Source organism: Chrysemys picta, chromosome 11, assembly GCF_011386835.1.
Source record: "Chrysemys picta bellii isolate R12L10 chromosome 11, ASM1138683v2, whole genome shotgun sequence".
NCBI lineage: Eukaryota > Metazoa > Chordata > Testudines > Emydidae > Chrysemys > Chrysemys picta.
In genome coordinates, this window is record NC_088801.1 from 68,216,955 (window position 1) to 68,237,102 (window position 20,148).

Below are 20,148 nucleotides of genomic sequence, written 5' to 3' on the forward strand. Positions count from 1 at the left end.
ATGACAGGTATAAACATCCTGTCCAAGATTTCTTTTTTATATTAATCTGTAAATTAAGATCCATAATCTTCCCTGCACTCAGGAAATTTTAGTGTCAGCTTTTCATTTGCAAATTAATGGAGATGTCGATAGTAAAGTGCTATCAGGACTTGGCTGGCAACGCGGGAAACTCTGCAGTAGATTTCAGATTGCTGGCAGCAGACAGAGCTCCCATAATAGTTCCGGTCCCCATTTCTTGAACAAAGACCCAGTTGAAATTTATACGACCACTGGTGTGAATTGGGAATTATTTAGCAAGAGGAAAATTCTAAATCAATATAGGAAGAAACGGTAATTATTTTGTGTGTGCGTGCGTGTGTGCACATGTTTCTCTTATTCCAGAGAGGAGATTGGTTAATAAAAAGTTTAATCAATGGATCTAGCAGAATCTGGCTCTGATGTGGTCTCTAGCAGGACGGCCATGCTCCTGTGAAAGAGCGTATCACACCAGCGTGGATGTTGTCAATGAAGCACAGTTGTAGCTGTGAGACAGCAAACAAGGTAACCTGCAATATCCAGAGCCAGAGAGAGTCTAGGCCTCTCTTGATGGAACTTTTCATGGACTCCATGTCAAGCATCGGATGCTTGAACAATCTTATTTCTCCTGTTGTACCCTTGAAACAAGGACCGGATGGTTACGTACTAGAGGTACTCTTTTGAAGGGAGCCTACCTTTACCCTGTTGTGGGAAAGGTGCAAATGACAAGCTGGGGGCAGGCTGTAAGCATACAGCAGCTGTTTCAGAGCAATGCCGAAGAGGGATTGGGAAGCACTTGGGGTACAAAAGGGCTAAGTGGCCTATAAGTATAGCAGGGACTGACCTGAAAGAATATGTATGTTTAAAGGATGGGTCCTGGCCTCCGATCCATTCCTCCTGCGCTGTCCTAGCAGCACAAAAAGGACAGGAAACCACCCTTTGCCTTTGATATCATCTATCCCTGGCCCTGCCACTGGATGCCCAGGATGGCAAAGAGAGGAGGGGGTCTGGCTAGTGTGTGATATGCTCCTGGGATGGCTCCTTGAGGACTGTTACTCTCTGCTCAGGCTAGACTGCTCTAATGTGTGCCGGGGACCAGATCACCCCCTGAATTGCACTAGGATCGGTAGACACAGGGGCTAAAAGGTGATGGAAGATGCCTGCTCTGAGGTATCTGTGATGTGGCCGTAACCCTGCTATCCTCAGCAGCCGACCGTTATTGTAACTCTAGTCTTCCAGAGGTTTACTCAATAAATACTTAGTAATCTTCAAGCATCATCCACCTCTCCAACCAAACTAAGCCCCCTCTCAATAGCAAATATCCCCCAGGCTCCTACGGAGGTTCTCCCGCAGCCGGGCACCAGCTGCACACAGAAGGACACAGGAACCACCAGGGCTTAAGCCATGGTTGCTCTGGCCTGCTGGGCGGTGTAGACAGAGGTGTACCTGTGGACTGGGTCCCGATCAGGGGCTGGCTCTCCAGGTCATTGTGCAAGGCAACGATGCTGACAGTGTACTCAGAACCGGGCCTGAGGCCATGCAGCTCGGCAGTGTCGTCTTCACCGTCGGGGGCGGGCACTAGCTCATGGATTCCATCCTCAGGGCTTGAGTAGGTCACCCTATAGCTGGTGACTTGCCCCTGGGGGCTTTCCCAAGCAATTTTGATGGAATCGACATCCACCTCAGTGAATGTCAGTCCTTTAGGGCGGTCAATGTCTGTTAGGCAAATTAACGGTAAGAGGTTATGTGATAAAAGCAGGTTGTGGGGAGGGGGGAAAAAAGCATTCTGATTACATGCAAAGCAGTCTTCAGATTTGCAGGTGCCCGATTCTCCCCTGCCTTGCACAGATCTTTACACCTCCGCTTAGTGAGTGTAAAATGCAATGGGTGAAATCTCAGCCCCGCTGAAGTCCATAGGAGTTTTGCCATGGACTTGAATAAGGCCAATATTTCATCCCACCATGTGTCTGCTTCTCGTTTCCACTAAGGCCCCTTTACGCCACTCGGCTCAGACAGAAAGGCCTTAAAATGCCAGAAACGTAATTTTCACCCGCTATGAGTCTCCTTTCCACTGGCCCAGTGAGGTAAGGTGCCTTGGTGTGCACTGAAATCAGGCCCCACCATTCTGATTTCATAGCCTTTCCCACCCCTGTTGCGCTCACTCTTCACTAGTGTAAGTAACCGTACGAGGCCGAGGAGCATCAGTCCCGCGATTTTCTTTCATAAATTAACATCCAATTAAATCATTTGTAACAACAGCAAATGACTATGTCGATTATATTCTAAATCCATAGAAACCTTTGGCTTTGTAACGAGCGTGCAGGGGATGCCTATACACACACAACGATCTCACAAATATACCCACAAATTAGAGCCCCTCATTGTCGTCATCTCATGCGATTACACGTGAGCGTAAGATCGTAAGCCAGGGTAAATACGCACAGCTCCAGTGAGGACTTCTGTGGAGCCATCCACATTTACACCTGCTGAGGATTGGGTCCGTAATCATCAGCTATGAATTAATCTTCATAATGATTCACAGAGTCACTGTTTTGCAATGCGATGTTAGCCCTATAGACCTGCATTCCCTATGCTTTAAGGTTAGCAAAGGTGATTTTATAGGAAACTTTTGGCTTAAAACTGATGCAGCTCGTGCAATATGCCTATGCAACACTTCAAGAAAATTCCTGTTCTGCTTACCATAGTTTTATAGTTATTTGGGTTAGATTGTGGCTTTACAGGCGGGCCTGAGCAAGGACAGGTTCATAAACCATGATGCACCAGGAGTAGCCCTGGGAGACACTGAGCATTAGAAACACTCCTCTAAGTGACAGATTCTTCCCTGCTTTCCTCCTTGCTCCCCCAAGTAGTACCAGCAGGCCAGTACGCAGACAGATGGGCCAAGACGCCGCCCACTGCCCTCCCAGCTGCTCTCGGGAGTGAGCAATCGGGTGTGTAAGTCATGCTTACTTTTGCATACCTGGTCCCAAAGTCTAGTGGCCTACAAAAGGGTGTAAAGCGGGTTCTTACTCCCTCGCTCTGGCAAATGCTCTAAGTTAAAATCTAGCCCTCTAAAACCACCTTTGCCCTCCAGCTCTAGAAATGAGGTCTATGCAAAAAAATTTTCAAAGATTCGCTAAAGGCAAACAAAACAAACAAACAAAAAAGAAAAATGATTTTGCTTTGACCATTTTTAGTGAAAGAAAATAAAAGCACAGCATTGTGGGGGATTGCATATTTTGGCAGCATTTTGAGGGGACTGCATATTTTGGCAGCTGATCCGGCTAGCTATTTCTTAATGAGAGGGGCGCTTGTCCTTTTCTGGAATCTAGATGTCCCCAGAGTTCCCACAGTAAAAGGTGCACACTGCAGAAGATACTAGAGGTGGGTTTGGTGGTTGTTTTGTGTCTTCTGTGAAATTAAATACATACTGGTAACGGCGGTCTCAACCAGAGGGAGGCTCTCTCCATTTTGATTCTGAGCATAGACACTAACCACATACTCGACTGTGGGCTGCAGGCCCTCGATGGTAGTTTGGGTTTGATCTGCAAGAAAAAGACAACACCAGGATAATTTGGAATAGAGAGATGATTTTGTGTCTTAAGCCTAGATCGTCAAAGGTATTTAGATGCCAAACTCCCATTGAAATCAGTCCCCTTGGTGCCATGTGGCAGAGAGAGGAGCAGAGTCATACTCGAAGCTGTGCGTGGTGGCCGCGTGGAGGTAAAAGTGGCTATGCAGATTGTCTCCTGCCCATCTCCGCAGAAACTCTGTGTGGGTTGCTTGGGGAAAGCAGGAGGGGCCAGGAAAAGGAACCAAAGCAATTTCACTGAAGGACTCACGTGCCCCATGCTACTCGCTACGTAAAAACCAGGGACTAGTCAGCGTGGCTCTGTCTGGGAATTCTACTGCAGAGGGCAGAGAGATTCAATCACTAGTGGTCACATGGCAGACCTGCTGTCTTTGCTGGAGGGGGCTGAGCACAGCAGGAACTCTGCAGCTTCTCTGGGTGGCTGCTGAGAACCCGCAGTGCTGGGGCAGGGTTTTCTATGGCTCGCCAACCTTTTCAGCTTTTTGCAGCTTCCTGGCCTAGTCCCTGGCATGGAATGGGCACAGCTCACTGCAGAGCTTGGGGAGGTGGGAAGAAGCAGGGGGGTAGCACAGCCAAGAAGGTACACATTCATTCCCATGGGGAATTCTGACTGTGTGCTTCGACTCGTGGGCCTTATTTTTAAAGCTGGACCAAACTTTGGTGAATTTGCCTTGCTGCAGTACTGAGCAAAGGTACTGAACTGTGCCCTAAGACCCGCTGTGATGCCAAATGGCAGCAGAATCAGACTAGATTGGCAGAACCTGGCCTGACTCACGTATACCAAGGCTCCTTCAGCCTGCTCCGACAATGCAAAGAGCCCTTCAAGTGAGTGTTACTGTCATTCATACCCACTCGAAGGCCCCTTGAGGCTGCTGGAGCCCTGTGATTAGTCTCTCCACGTAAGAGAAACAAAACAAATGCAGCCAGATCCTCACCACTTTTTGGAATGGGATTGAACATTAACCTGACCTCAGCAGCAAGCAGCCTTGAGAGCTAATCTCAGCACAGCTGGTAAAACACACTGAAATGTCCCAGAGGGCAAAATGCAAAGTCACCAGAAGAGCCCTTAAGCCAACATGCTCAGGCCGGGAGAGGGAAATCTGCCCCAGGCACTCTCAAGTGACTCCCCTAGGGGCTTTACGAAGTGGTGCCGATGGACTCCAGCCAATTGGGACGAGATCCCTAGGGATATGAAGACATACTCACCCGCAGGGACAGTTTTCGTTTTCATGGGCCCATGGCCATCCTTGGGGACGCTTGTCACTCGGTAACCCGTGACCGGAGAAGTTGAAGGCAGCCATCTGACACTGATGCTGCTATCCTGAACATCGGTCACTTGCATCTGGGATGGCGTGTCAATCTCTGCACATCGAAAAATAAGCCCCGTGAGCGTCTGCAATGCAGGAAGTCTCCTTTCCTCATCGTATCCCATGTCCGTAGGGCCCACTGTGACCTCCCACCTGCAACTTCTTCTGCTTTTCTTCTTTGAGACTGTTACTGGTTTTTTAATGGAAAACCCATGCTGCTCTGACTTATTATTTGTACCATAATAACACATATTCTTATCGATCGCGTTTATTACAGTGGTGCCTGTGAATGGAACTCCATTGTACAGACAGAGCAGTCGACAGTCCCTGTTCCAAGCAGTTTACAATCTGACTAGGGGTCCCAGTCAAGAATCACATATCAGGACCATAGTACTTAGCTCACTACATCCAATACCCATTAAGGGCAGTGGAAGTCTTTTAAAAGGGCCATTAAAGAGATTTTCCATCTGTTTCAATGGGAATTGGCTCAAACCTTATGCAAACAACTATCAAAAGACAGTCTCTGCCCCAGAGAGCTCATCAAGGGTAGTTCCTATTAGGGTCAGAGAGTACCTATGTGCTACAGTGCACTAAAAATGCCAGAGATAAGATGCAGCAGACTGGTCATCCTACATCAAACAGCCAAGTGGTTTGACACCCCTTGTGTGAGGAGCCAGCCTTTGCTTGGTATGCTCACGCCAACAAAGATGGATGTTAAATGGTTCTCCCTGAACAAGTCCACAACTCTGGTAAGTTTGTTTAGTCTTATTCTCAACTCCCCTCTCCAAAAGCTGCCCTCCCATTTTGTAACATTATGAACACGGTGGGGCTGTAAATCCCTCTGGGGTGTAACTCCATCAAAGCCAACGGGCCCATTACTCCCAGCTGAAACAGAGGACAATGATGAGATAAACCAGAATAAATAAATACATATATGGAGATACACCTATCTCATAGAACTGGAAGGGACCCTGAAAGGTCATTGAGTCCAGCCCCCTGCCTTCACTAGCAGGCCCAAGTACTGATTTTGCCCCAGACCCCTAAGTGGCCCCCTCAAAGATTGAACTCACAACCCTGGATTTAGGAGACCAATGCTCAAACCACTGAGCTATCCCTCCTCCCAGAAGCTAGCAGCATTGTCCATGTGTCTCACCCGTTTTGTACGTGACCGTGACTGGCTTGCTGCTGGCGGGGCTGTCTCCACGGCCTGTCACTGCGTACACGGTGATGGTATAGTCTGCTGCGGGCTTCAGGTCATTGATGGTGGCAGTGGACACGGTGCCAGGCACGGTAAACTCCTGGACAGGGCTACTGCCACCTGGGAGGGCAGGTCAGAAAGCAAATCTGATGAAAATGCTGATAATTATTCAAGTTTTAAACAAAAAGCAAGGGATGATCCAAAACCCACTGAGCTGAAGTCAGTGGAAGACTCCCATTGATTCCAATGAGATTTGGGTCAACCCATAATAAGTTGGAAAGGCCTTTTTCACCCCAAACCAAAAGGCAAATGAGAGGCCCATGGAACTCCCACTGAAATGAATGGAGTTTCTGGACGTGGTAGGCGAAGATGATTTGCCCCACCTTTAAAGTTCAGTCATGATATTTACTTATTGGTAATCTTCCCTCGGTGCATATCCATCAGCACACTGCCTCCATCTGAGTTCTCAGAGCATGCTGCATGCTACAATCATCGATTAGATTTGCCCTCACTATTTGCTGCAGTTTTTAAATGGCCCAAGCTTAAAGCTTCACACTTGGTGTCAAGGGGGAACTCTTGTAGAAGTGGTAATATTAGATCACACTGACCTGTTTCACCATAGGTTATCCTATAGTATCTAACAGTAACTGCGGGAGCATCCCAGGAAATCACCAGGCTGGTGGGGCTAGTGGCAGTAACCTCCAGGTCCCTTGGAACGTCGGAAACTAGAAAAGAGGGCAGGGTTAAAAAAAAAAAAAAAAAAAAAAGAAGAACATTTGACACTCCCCAGGCTCCTGTTACTCCACTTACACTGGAGGCTGTTGCTACTAACAAGTCTTTCCAGTAGCCCACAGTTTGCCATCCAGTCTCTAGGTGACGTATCTGGCTAAGAGCCTGAATCCAATGGCTATGGAAAGATTGCTATTGACTTCTGTGGCCACTAGATTGAGCCCTAAATGTGTCCCTCCTGCAGAAAAACCTCGGGGAGAGGGAAATTGCCCAGAGAACTCGTTTCTGAAGGCTACTGCCCTCGGTGGGAGGGCTTTGATGTCTCCCATTGGAGGGCAAGAAGAAAGGCCTCAATCCTCCTGGATCTACCAGCCCAGGAGCCAACCGGCAGCTCCCTGGGTTTTTCCTTTGCTTTGGTAGCCTGACACTCTGAGGCAGGCTCACCACAAGGTCATTTAAATGTGCACAATGGACATTGGCCCGAGCTATCTGAATTAACACTTAGCCTCTTCAGAAACTCCTTTGTATGATAAAATGCCTTATCTCCTTAGCAGACAGATTTTCTGTGCTTTGGGCCTGATCCTAAGCTCATGGGAATCAGTGGGAGTCTGTCCATTTAACTCAGAAGCCTTTGATTCAGGCCCTTTCTTCTCTAGCCCAGTGGTCTCCAAAGTGGGGTGCGCGCACCCCAGGGAGTGTGCAAGAGGATCCTTCGGGGTGCGCGGCAGGAGGAGCGCCGCTGGAGCAGTGCCTTTTTTTTCCCCTTCGGCAGTTCAGCCGCCTTTTTATTTTTTCCCCTCCCTCGGCAGTTTGGCCGGGAATCCGATTGGCTTCCCCCCCAACCCACCCTCGGCAGTTCGGCTGGGAGTCCAAGCGGCATTTTTTTTTTTTTTTTTTTTTGCTTCGACAGTTCGGCCGGGAGCAGGGGGTGCGTGCTCAAAAATTTTTTACTGATGGAGTGAGTGCTCAAAAGAATTTGAAGACCACTGCTCTAGCCAACTTTCTGCTCTGCTGTCAGTAGTTCAGTTACTTGCCAGCCAGCCGGAAGGATTCAGTTTAACAACTTGTCAAGATGGGGCAGGAGAATTTCAATGTACATTATGTCTGTCTTGTCTCCGAACTGACCTGTAGTTTGCTGGCCAACCAAGGGCAAGCTCTCCTCTCTGCCGTTGACAGCAATAATGCTGACCACGTACTCTGACCCCGGAGCCAGGTTAGTGAGGGTGATGGAATTCCGAGAAGGTGGGACACGGTCTTCCCTGGGCCTGGTGCCACTGTGTTCCAGATGGTGGCGAATTTTGTAGCCGGTGATAGTGGCACGAGGAGCAACCCAGTGCACAGTGAAAGAGTTGGCAGTTCTATCCGAAAAGTCAATGCTGGTGGGAGAATCAAGACCTGGTCGGGGTGGGAGGATCCCCAAGAAAAGGGACGTTCAGCTTATTTGAATAACAGATACATTTATTTTGAAATGATGATGGATTTCTCCAGCCCCACCCCACGGTGGGATTTCAGAATCCTGCTTGCACTCCTGCCAAACACTGTTCAGCACTGAACCTATAAATATGTAATGATCCAGATCATACAGTGGTGTTAAAAAACCACAGGAACGTAATGGCAAAAAATGGAATCTCATCGCAAGTTCAGTCCACATTTGGAGTCCTCTGAACTTGAGGTATTTGACAATTTTATATGTTTGCCCAAACAAAAACACCCAGCCCTGGTTTCAGAGAACAGAAAAAGCCAAAGTACAAAACCATTAGAATACTTCTGCTGCTTGGTTGTACAATGTCAGAGGGATACAGTGGAGAGACCTGATCCTGAAGTGTCTGGACCCCTCTTGGGGGACTGAACACTGGTCTTTTATTGGGCCAAATCCTCAGTGGATGTAAGTTAGCATAGCCCCATTGAAGTCAATTATACACCTTTTAATTAAAACCAGCTGAAGATCTGGCCCTTTGACCATTTTGCTCAGCACTTCCCAAGCTGTCTCTCTGCATCACTCCCTTAAAATCTTTTGTGCAACTCCAACAATATAATCATACATGTCAAGGAGAGCAAAATCTTCAAGGCTTTTATGCCCCAATTCCCCATAGTGATTAGAGTTGTCCTATCAGTGAGCGGTTAATGGAAGAGATAGAAGCAAACGGAAGTTTTCCAAGCAGGTTTCCACATACCTGTTTTCTGTACGCCAGTCAGAGGGGTGCTCTCATGCTGCTCATAGACGCTGTAGACGCTCACCAGATATTCAGTGCCAGGCAGGAGACCTGAAGGATTAAACCACACCAATTTAGACCCTCGCAATTGTCAGATTCTCGGAGCAACTGAAAAACCTCAGCAATTCTGACTGACACAGCTCATGATGTGAAGCGACCGATTTTTGCTTAGCCTGTGCAAAACCTGAGCCTAATGGATAGTTAGACATTTGAATCGAGCTAAAGCTTGGGCCTGGTCTACACTGGGGCGGGGGATCGATCTAAGATACGCAACTTCAGCTACAAGAATAGCGTAGCTGAAGTCGACGTATCTTAGATCGACTTAGAATCACTTACTTCGCGTCCTCCCGGCGCGGGATCAACGGCTGCTGCTCCCCCGTCGACTTCGCTTCCGCCTCTCGCCGAGCTGGAGTTCAGCAGTCGACGGGAGAGTGATCGGGGATCGATTTATCGAGTCTATACTACACGCGATAAATCAATCCCCGATAGATCAATCGCTATCCGCCGATTTGGCGGGTAGTGTAGACATACCCTTGGTTTTAAGCATGGGAATGGCCTTTTGTTTTACGGCAGTTTTAGCCTGCAACAAGTGGTGGTGGTTTCTTTTTTTACTGCTATTTGGCAAGGACATTATTTAGATGGGTTTGTCAGCAGGGATTAGTTTTCCATACAGGCCTCCCAGCTCTGAGCATTTAGTGATACACAGGGCCAGATCCTCAGCTGATATAAACTGATGTCGCACCACTGACTTTCAGTGAAACGATTCTATTTTACGCCAGCTAAGAATGCGGTCCTTTATTTTTAAAGCAGGGACTGTCTCTCACTCAACCAATTTGTCCAGTTTCTAGGGAAAATCCTCCCAACAAAACACAACTTTTGTATCGAGACGAGCAAATTAATTATATGCTTGTGAGAAAGGGAAGAGATCAGTTACATGGTACTGCTGAAATTTCAGATAGAGCATTTATTTTCCTTTCCAAAATCAGAAGACTCAAAGGGGACCTTTTGCTTATTTTGATCCTTTGTGTCTTCATCTAGACTGCTGCACTGCAAGTCATTGACTTTTTGTCAAACAAGATAGGCAATATGTACCTACCCTTAATAGCTAACCAGGTTCAATTGCCCCCCAGTATGATGAATCATCGTCCTTGTCTTAGCGGGAAAAGGTTTACATGGTTTGATTTTAACTTCGTTAAAACAATGAACCGAGTCCTTCGCTGGGGTAAATTAGCATAGCTCTAGGGAAGTCAATGAAGCTACGCCAATTTAACCCAGCAGAGAATCTGGTCCATTATACTTATTCCAATCAATTTCTTGCTTTTCCTTCCCTTTATGCTGGGTCTCTAACAAGAAATTCGCTGGAGAGCTGGGGTTCTCAATGTGTTCAGAGGATGGGCCGCATCTTTCGGGAAATTATCTCACGGACCAACTCACCTCCAACTCACAATCAGGAGAACCATGTCTCCCCAATTCATGACTGCTCCATGTCCATGCGGCAGCTATACCCATTAATACATAGGAGAGTAATATTAAGAAAGTACTTTACGTATTTGTATCTATTTTAATGTAATTTAGCTGCTGTAAAGCAGGGGGAGGGAGCCAATACCATGTGACCACCTACAGACCAGCAAGTGCTCCGCAGACCCACCAACCATCAGTGGACTTCAGCTTGAGAAATGCTGCTGTAGAGAAGTCCCTGACGTTCTGCTGACCTAAGCCGGTAACCTCTTACTTGTTAAAACCACCATGTTGTTGGAGGGTGAAATGGTCATCTCAGCAACATCTTCCTCTTTCTTCACAGGTGAGTAACGCACCAGGAAACTGGTTAGTTCAATGGATACTGGAGGAGTCCAGGTCACACGCATAGCATCTGGCCCCACGTTGGTGAAGCGCAGATCAGTTGGAGCAGGAACAGCTACATGCAAAGAATATTGGGGTTGGGTTTTTTTAACATTTTCTGGAAGGTGAGCATTTACCAAGGTGGATGCTCAGGGAATCTACAGTGTATCTCATGCGAAAAAGAGGCTACGGTGTCAGACCCATGCAAAACATACTCCTAAGCTACATTAAAACACTCACACTACTGTCAGGCTCCTTTAACCTCTTGGCAATCGCTGATACTGAAATGTATTCTGTCAAGATAATTTGAAAACAAGGTGGCAGGTTTCTGTAATATTGGGCTTGCAGCTGCAACTTGGGTTATAGAGACGTGGCCAAGAGAGGCTTAAGTTGCCATACAGCAGTTTACATATGAAAAAGTCCTTTCACCAAAACGGATACATGCATACATAGGGGACGAAAGGGTAGCTCCATTAAGTTCCTTCACCTCTACGTCTACTTGTGTGTTTAAGGGTTTAGAACCTCAGCAGCTTACTCACACGTGACAGGGTTTCATGCACAAACTAGTTCTCAGTTCATCTTCTACCCATGCACTACAGAGAACCTTGACAGTGTGACATGCCTGTCACTAGCGTGTGCTCAGGGAGCAATGATGTTTCTTGTCCATCTTTTAAGGCAAGATTTGAAGAGTTGGGCCACCACCAAAAAAATACAAATAGCTCAAATGACTTGACTAGTGAGAGCGTCAGGGGCTAAACCGAAGAGTGTCTCCAGAATTGTATCGACCCTTTGGGGGATCCCATCTCCCTGTGAGGATTGTGATTCAGGATCTTATACTTTGGGGATCAGATAACTCAAGTTTAACAGTGAAACCTGAAAATCCAGCTTGAATAAGATCCTGCCATTGCAGATAACTGCAATATAAAAATGCAGTTCATGCACAGGGCTAAAAAAATGCAAACTGCATCGCCCTTCCCATTCTATATTTAAAACAGAAGCCGGTCCTTGTCCTCCCCTCCCCCCATCACAGTGAGTGGTTCAATTCTTCTCAGAGAAAGCCCCAGTCTCCCTAGCAGCTAGTGACAGCATGAAACACCATCCAGGTCACAAACACGGAAGTTTTCAAAATTCACCCGTTTGCTGTGTCAGAGTGGTAGGGGCGCTCTCTCCGCCATTAATGAGTGTGATTACGCTGATGTCGTAATCAATGCCCGGCTCCAGGCCTGTGACTGTGTAGTATCTTACTGAGGAGTCCACAAAATCTTCAAAAATAGGGACACTTTCTCCTGCCGCAACTACCGTGATGCGGTAACCAATAATGGTGGAGGCATTTAGCGGGGTCCACCTCAGGCCGATGCTTGTATCAGTTATGTCAACAAAGCTTAGGTCAGTGAGCTGGGGCACCTCTACTGAGTGCCAAGAGGAACAGCAAAGACACACAGAGGCAAAAGAAAAGAGGAGGGGGAAAAATAAGGCAGTATGCGTCAGGTTACACGTCTTAACAGTGAGGAAACGGTCAAGCGATGATGGTGATATGCAACATTTTCCCACTGAGGGCCCAATTGCGCCACCTTTCCTCACATGAAATAGTACCTTGCAACACACGGAGGGCCATATTTACACAGGGAAAGAAGCAGGCAGGAATGCAGGATTTCAGTGGGAGTTAGGTGCCTAAATACCTTTGAAGAGCTGGACTCTGCCTGGTGGGATGTACAATAGCCTAAGTGGTTTAGGCGCCTAATTCCCATTGAGCTTACTGTAAGGATGAGACAATTGGGCCCTGAGGTGGTTTTTTTAAATGATTCTCTTAAAGACATACCCAATTTTAGCATTTAAAAAAAAATTCTCTTGTCTGTTAATCTTTAAGCAAAAGAAAACTGGATTAGTGATAACTGACCCTCGAGAATTTTTTAAAAAAATAGTCAGAATACTATGCCCAGCTGCAAGTGTTCAAATCATAAAATTATCAACACATTGGGAATGCTGAAATAACTGGAGTGGGCCCACTCCTGAGCTGGCAAAAACTGCTGTAGTTCTATTTAAATCAATGAAGGCAGCTGGTGAAAATCAGTGCATCTTTAATGAGCTAAAAGAAATTATGATGATTTTCACCAGCTGAGGTTCTGGCCCGGTATTCTTAAAGTCTTGCAGCTATAGCTGCAGCACAGGTGCTAAAACAAAAACCCCAAACTTGGGAGCAATATAAAGCTTGCTTAGAAAAACTGTAAGTGGTTAAAAATGAGCTTTTCTAGGATATGGGTTTTCCATATGAAACTCACAGCATCACCCAGCTCTGAATGTTATGCTAGGAGCAGTGTATGGCTGAGAAAAACTGACTTGGTTTCTTAACCAAACTTTACAATCTTCAAACCAAGCCATTGAATTAGGATTCATTTGAATAACCTTCTACATGCATCCTAGATGTTTGCATAGTTAACAAGGCTATGGGATTTTTCCGATGGACACTACAACTTTAGCAAAGCTGCTCTTTTCCAAATGTTAGACCCAACAGAAATCAGGGATTTTGCTATGCCTTTAACTTCTAGGCACCAACTCTTCAGCTGGCACAAACTGACACAGCTCCTTTGAAGTCAGCAGAACGGCACCAGCTCAGAGTCTGGCCCTGTAGCTTTAAGGACCAAATTCTGAAGTCAGTGGGAGCTGGGGACGCTGCTCCCCTCAGTAAGAAAGGACCTATGGCTTATTACACTTGTGATAGGATCATTAGGAATTAGCTGGAAAAAGGAAATATCAGATAGAATTGGCGCAATAGGCTGGTTTGCTTAATAACTGAGCAAATATTTCTTGCTCCGTTACGAAAAACAAGTATTTTACAGAATAAGTGTAGCAAAATGTCCATTTTCTGTAAAATAACTATTTATCCTCATGGGATGCATTTACCATATCACCTTTCAAGAGTATCAAAAGACACAAAGGATGCCATTTTGGGGGGCTTTTTCCCCCCCATTAGAGCATGGTACAGGGTTAAAGCCATTGTTGCTTTAATGCAGCAGTATTGTATCATTAGATTCCCACAGGAGTGCACAGCAACTCAGTGAAGCACAGACATTTTAAAAGCAGGGTTAACAGCAAGCATTTGCCAAACACACAAGCTGGCATTGTTTCATGGCTTAACGGAAACAAAGCCAAACAAAACCTTCACAAAGCAAAACTAGCACCCAATCATTCAGGGATTCAGATGTTTATCGTAGTACTGTGGTACTGGGACTACATGGAGACATCCCAGCACATAGTGAAATACCCACAAAGTAATCTGCCGCTAGCTCCGACTAGTACTACATTACGTCCCGGCTTTTCCTTCTTCGTTGGCTCAGATCTGCTGGCTGGGGTACCATGGGGTGGAGTCAAGGCACTGCTCAGTCCCCAGCCCACCTGTGCAAGTGAGGCAGTGTACCGGTTTCACAGAGACAGCTCTTCCCCAGCGGATGGGCTGCCAATGCGTAAGGGGGTATAAGGGCCCCCTTACTCACCTGCACTGGCACATAGGGCAAGTGACTACCTTCCTGCTAGGGTCTAAGCCTGCAAATCCTCCACCAACAGCGTCAGCGGGAGGTCCATGTGCAGACTGCTTACAAGGTTGGTCTGTTACAGTGACCGAGGCGGTTGCTCATCTTTCCATTACCTTGTGTGATGGTTTTGGAGATGGGGACGCTTTCCTTGTTGTCCTTGACAGAATAAACACTGACGTTGTACTCCAGGCCAGGGCTCAGATTTTCAAAGATGCAGGAATTCTGCTCTGCACTGACCACTTCCTCCAGGGTGTAACCCTGCTGCCCACTGGTAGGAACAGTGGTAACTCTGTACCCAGTGATGCCTGAAATACATAGATCACAGGAATCAATGCGGCGGATTTATTTAAACCAGGCTTGGATACAATCGCTCAGAGAAAAAACAGATGATATTAAACAGATGCTCCCTATCAACCTCAGCGGGGCTCAACGTAGGATCGGTCCATTTTGCATTGACACACTGAGATACATTTCCAAAGAAGTGTCCAATGGGGGCTTAGCCACGCAGGTCCCATGAGCATTAACGGGAGACACGGCTAGTCTCTGCAGCGCTTTGAAAATGGACTCTTAGGAGTTACCCAAAGCCAAAAATTCTACTGACAAGAAATAGGAAATGTTGCATCTCTCAGCTCAGGGTGGGGGTTTTCAAAAGCACTCAGCACTGGCCTACCAATTTCCATTGAAGTCACAGGAAATACTCCCATCCACATCAATGGGAGAAAGGTTAGGCCAAGATTGGGTGTTTTGGAAAATGCCCCACTCACTTTCAGTGAACTAACCCCACATTTTCCCTTCCGGCCAGAAACCCTCTTGGTCTTTTTTTGCTTTCTTTATTTCAGACTCTATGTTAGCTAGCGAGGATACTGGTGCAGACTCCTCACTCCCCCAATCCTACCTGACTTGAAAGGCAATCTTGATCATCCTTTGGAATGTCACTGTTTGACATGGAAGGTACGGCTTTAAGAGTCCTGTGGCAGACCGTTTTCATACAGGAATGCAGAACATTTGTATTTTATCAGATGATATTTGAATGTAACATAACATCTGCCAAAAGATGACATGGAAGCTAAACATTTAATCGGTGCCTGGTTAACAACCATCGCTGTGCCGTCAGTTACATTAGTGTAATTCTGGAGTAACTCAGGGGAGCTATTCTTGATCTACACTTTCGTAATGCGGAGCCGTTTCTGATGCTATGTAATTACCTGGACTTGTGCTTCTATCCCAGGAGACCGTCAAGATTCCAGTGTCAGGGTTAGGCTCCAGATGCAGGTTAGTCGGTGGGGATAATGCTACAAGAAGCCAAATGCGTGATCAGTTGACAATCCCAAGAGTCATTTGAAAAACAAAACAACCCAAACCCTTAAAATTAACCAACAACTAAAGCTCTAAGATATAACCGCATTTGCTCCAATCCCTCAGATAGAGACAAGCACATATCTCTATCAAGCATTCTTAGAACTACAATACCCACCTGCTGAAGTGAAAAAACAGATTGACAGAGCCAGACGAGTACCCAGAAGTCACCTCCTACAAGACAGGCCCAACAAAGAAAATAACAGAACACCACTAGCTGTCACCTTCAGCCCCCAACTAAAACCTCTCCAGCGCATCATCAGAGATCTACAACCTATCCTGAAAGATGATCCTTTACTCTCACAGATCTTGGGAGACAGACCTGTCCTCGCTTACAGACAACCCCCCAACCTAAAGCAAATACTCACCAGCAACCACACATCACTGAACAAAACTACTGACCCAGGAACCTATCCTTGTAACAAAGCCCGATGCCAACTCTGTCCACATATCTATTCAAGTGACATCATCATAGGGCCTAATCACATCAGCCATACCATCAGGGGCTCGTTCACCTGCACATCTACCAATGTGATATATGCCATCATGTGCCAGCAATGCCCCTCTGCCATGTACATTGGCCAAACCGGACAGTCTCTCCGCAAAAGAATTAATGGACACAAATCTGACATCAGGAATCATAATACTCAAAAACCAGTGGGAGAACACTTTAACCTGTCTGGTCATTCAATGACAGACCTGCGGGTGGCTATATTACAACAGGAAAAACTTCAAAAACAGACTCCAACGAGAGACTGCTGAGCTGGAATTGATATGCAAACTAGACACAATCAGCTCAGGACTGAATAAGGACTGAGAATGGCTGAGCCATTACAAACATTGAATCTATCTCCCCTTGTAAGTATTCTCACACTTCTTATCAAACTGTCTGTACTGGGCTAGCTTGATTATCACTTCAAAAGTTTTTTTTCTTCTTACTGAATTGGCCTCTCAGAGTTGGTAAGACAACTCCCACCTGTTTATGCTCTCTGTATGTGTGTATATATATCTCCTCAATATTTATTCCACTCTGTATGCATCCGAAGAAGTGGGCTGTAGTCCACGAAAGCTTATGCTCTAATAAATTTGTTAGTCTCTAAGGTGCCACAAGTACTCCTGTTCTTTTTACGGATACAGACTAACACGGCTGCTACTCTGAAACTAAAATAGCTTCTTTCAGAGCTGTACTCTGATGCCACATGCAGTAATGTTAATGTTATCTGAGAATCAAAGGGAGAGCAGACTCCTTTGAGACTGAGAAGAGAGAAAATGACACACAAATGCTTTGTTTTAGGGGTTTAGCAATACGGGGTTGGCCCCCTCCGCGCTTCCCTCCCGCCTTGGAACCCGGGAAAATGCTTTGTTTTAGGGGTTTAGCAATACTACTACTACTACTACTACTAATAATAATAATTTCTTTTAGCACTCAATTGAATTCAGGCCAAGATCTTAAGGTGCTTTATAAAAGAAAATCATCAGCATTATTCTCATTAAATATAGGGAAGAACTGAGGCAAAGAGACTTGCCCAAGGGTATCCTGCAGTGGCAGAGCTGCAAATAGAATCCAGCCCTCCTGAGTCCTCCACTAGTAACCTACCCACTCAGCCACGCAATGACCTAACGAAGTAGAGCCAGAGCATTACAGATTAGTAAGGGATATTCAGATGTGTCGTACGTGTAGTTATTCTTTTGATGATCGGCGTGTCTCTGTCCTGACCGTCCGTCAGGACTGAAATGCTGTAGACATACTCCACTCCAGGAGTCAGGCCAGAGATAACAATGCTACCAGATTCAGAAATCACCTCCCGTGGGGCTTCTCCACCTTGACTTGGTCGCACACCTAGCTGTAGAGGAGCAGAAAGGGGGAAGGTTGCATTCTAGCCTCACATATGAACCATCTAGGTGTCTATAAGCCTTCTGGACACATCCTCCAAAGTGATTAGCTGACTTGTTGTGGGGAAGTTGGTCTATGCTGGAGCACAGAGGGCATCGAAAGCCCTGTAGCTGGGTAAGCCTCAGGGAACACAGCATCATGCGGCAGAACGGGACAGTGCAACCTCATGGTGCTGCATGACGGACTATCAACTCGATGCCCCAAACATGGGCCTGATCCAAAGCACACAGGAGTCAGGCGAAAGACTCCCATTGACTTCAATGGTCCTTGGATCAGGCATGTGAGCGCATCACCTCCTTTGCATAAATATTTTAACCCCTGAATAATCACTTCAGATTAAGAAGACAAGACACTGCCCCGCTCTACTCAGTGCTCCCATATTTGTGACTACCCTTCCTTCCCCAAACCATCCTCTCTGGCCATTCGTTCTTAATGGGTCCTAGCTGGGTGACAGCTAATGGAATTAAGCAACAGAGAGCAAAACAGATCCAAAGGCTTCCGTGGGAAAATACCTTGAAACCAATCCTTGGCGCAGGTGTCCAGGTAACAACAATAGAAGTTTCTGTCACTTCTGTGTTATAGGGAGGGATGGAACCCATGGGCTGCACTGTGAAAGGAACAGATAAACGGAGTTCAAACTCAGCACTACCCAGATTTCTGTAACGCTCTGGGTAGCCCTTTGTGATTTTAAGGGCAGAGGGGGAGTGAGGGAGGGGTGTCAATTTTTTTTTTTATTATTCATAATTTGGCTGATCCTGGGATATATTCGCAGACTTAGCATGGAAAAAGCTTTGACTGAGATTTTGCATTTTATTCTTTAAAATACTATCAATTAAAAAAATATACAATTACACAACATATTCCTAACCTGGAATAGACTCAGTCCAATCAAGTAGTTGTGAAAGGCAATAGCTTTCTTTATCTCAGCCACGCAGTGTCCTCGCCAGAAATGAGGCCACATCTAAGGCAGACACTATGGGCCAAGTGCATCTCTGGTGTAACTTTACTGAAGTCAATAATATTACACCAGGGATAAATGTGGATGCTTGGTTTTAACTTCATACTGATACAAAATCCACACACTCCGTTGAACAAAGGATGTGGTTATCAGCCTTATTGATGAAAGGTTTTGATTTCTGTTGGTTTAAATCACAGCTTCATCATTATTTGAATAGCAAAATCTATCTATTCTTTCTACAAGTATGCAGTGGTTCTTAACGAATTCATCATAACACTATAATCTTTGGGAAGAAAAGGACATTTTATCCACTACGCATTCCCTTAAACCACTAGCTAACATATCAGAAAGGCTCAAACATAGAACTGTCTGAAAATGTTTTTTGAGGGAAAATGGCTCTCTCATCAAAATGCACATTTCCATGGGAAATGTCAGCTTTTAATCATTTTTTCCCCCTGGGTTTTTGCTGCAAAATTGGAAAATCCAACTAACAATCAAAATATGTTGGGTGAAACTGAAAACATATGCTTGCCTGAAATGTGTTGGTGTTTGGGTTGCCGACAACTGACATTTTTGGAAATGTTCAGTTTTAGATTTGTTTTTCAACAAAAAGCTGAAACATTTCATCAGAAATTTCTAATGGAAATATAATATTTTTGGTTTTTGTCTAAATTTCTTATGAAGTACGGTGGGAAAGCCATTTCCCGAGTAGCTCCATTCAAATATTATTTCAAAGGAATATTTTGAAAGACGAGTTAGAATGGCCGGTTTCAAACGCAGCCTATGCTTTTGAAGAGAACAGTGTCACTGGTAAATGAATAAGCACCCATAATGCTTACAAGTAGTGAAGACCGAAGTTTCTCTGCTGCTTTGCTGGTTGCCTTTCACTGCCACAAGGTAGACAGTGTACTCGGACCCAGGCTGCAGGTTCCTCAGTGCGTATTTGGTGGCAGATGGCCCCACGGTGTACTCCTTTTGTTGGCCTCCTCTTGTGGGACCTGCAGTCAGTTGGTATCCTGTGATCGGAGCACGTGGTGGAGTCCAGGCCACGAGCACTGCAGACTCAGTAATGTTGTCAAACCTTAGGTTGGTGGGAGCATCAAGTTCTAGAAGGAAAAGCAAAGTGTGTATTAACAGTTCTTCCAGGGGTTTAGCAGCCTACTTTAGGCTTTCTTTTGAAAAATCTCAGTAGTTGTTTTTTAAAAATACCAAAACATATGCACCAATTTTAATTAAAAAACACCACCACATTTCTGGGGAGGAATACGTTAACCTAAAATAGTCAAGCGGCGAACTATGCTGTAAAATAACCCTATGCATGCTTGTCTCTCCTATATGAATTATACAAGGTCTTTGGAATGTTTCATATGTCTCCATACTGGCATTTTTATCCTTAGGCCCTGACACAGCAAAGCACCTAAGTATGTGCTAAAAGTTAGGTACATACTTAAGTAGTGTGCTGAGGGGAGGGACATCTCAGTGGTTTAAGCAGTGGCCTGCTAAACCCAGGGTTCTGA

The 20,148-nt window shown here is 45.7% G+C and overlaps 1 protein-coding gene across 8 annotated transcripts in view; it reads right to left on the reverse strand.

Annotated features, from left to right (window-relative positions):
- FN1 (fibronectin 1) overlaps positions 1 to 20,148 on the reverse strand; it is a 69,667-nt gene that overhangs the window by 13,075 nt on the left and 36,444 nt on the right. For 2 of the 8 annotated variants that reach the window (XM_065561089.1, XM_065561086.1), the window contains exons 20-33: positions 19,471 to 19,737; positions 18,186 to 18,280; positions 17,455 to 17,623; positions 15,629 to 15,715; positions 14,537 to 14,728; positions 12,027 to 12,299; positions 10,787 to 10,969; positions 9,016 to 9,105; positions 7,967 to 8,236; positions 6,721 to 6,837; positions 6,068 to 6,232; positions 4,814 to 4,969; positions 3,447 to 3,560; positions 1,462 to 1,731 (exon numbers count right to left, since the gene is read on the reverse strand). In XM_065561089.1, coding sequence (XP_065417161.1) covers positions 1,462 to 1,731; positions 3,447 to 3,560; positions 4,814 to 4,969; positions 6,068 to 6,232; positions 6,721 to 6,837; positions 7,967 to 8,236; positions 9,016 to 9,105; positions 10,787 to 10,969; positions 12,027 to 12,299; positions 14,537 to 14,728; positions 15,629 to 15,715; positions 17,455 to 17,623; positions 18,186 to 18,280; positions 19,471 to 19,737 — 2,448 coding nt within the window. The remainder of the gene's footprint in view (positions 1 to 1,461; positions 1,732 to 3,446; positions 3,561 to 4,813; positions 4,970 to 6,067; positions 6,233 to 6,720; positions 6,838 to 7,966; positions 8,237 to 9,015; positions 9,106 to 10,786; positions 10,970 to 12,026; positions 12,300 to 14,536; positions 14,729 to 15,628; positions 15,716 to 17,454; positions 17,624 to 18,185; positions 18,281 to 19,470; positions 19,738 to 20,148) is intronic. The other 6 variants (XM_065561093.1, XM_065561088.1, XM_065561091.1 and 3 more) reach the window with 3 other exon arrangements.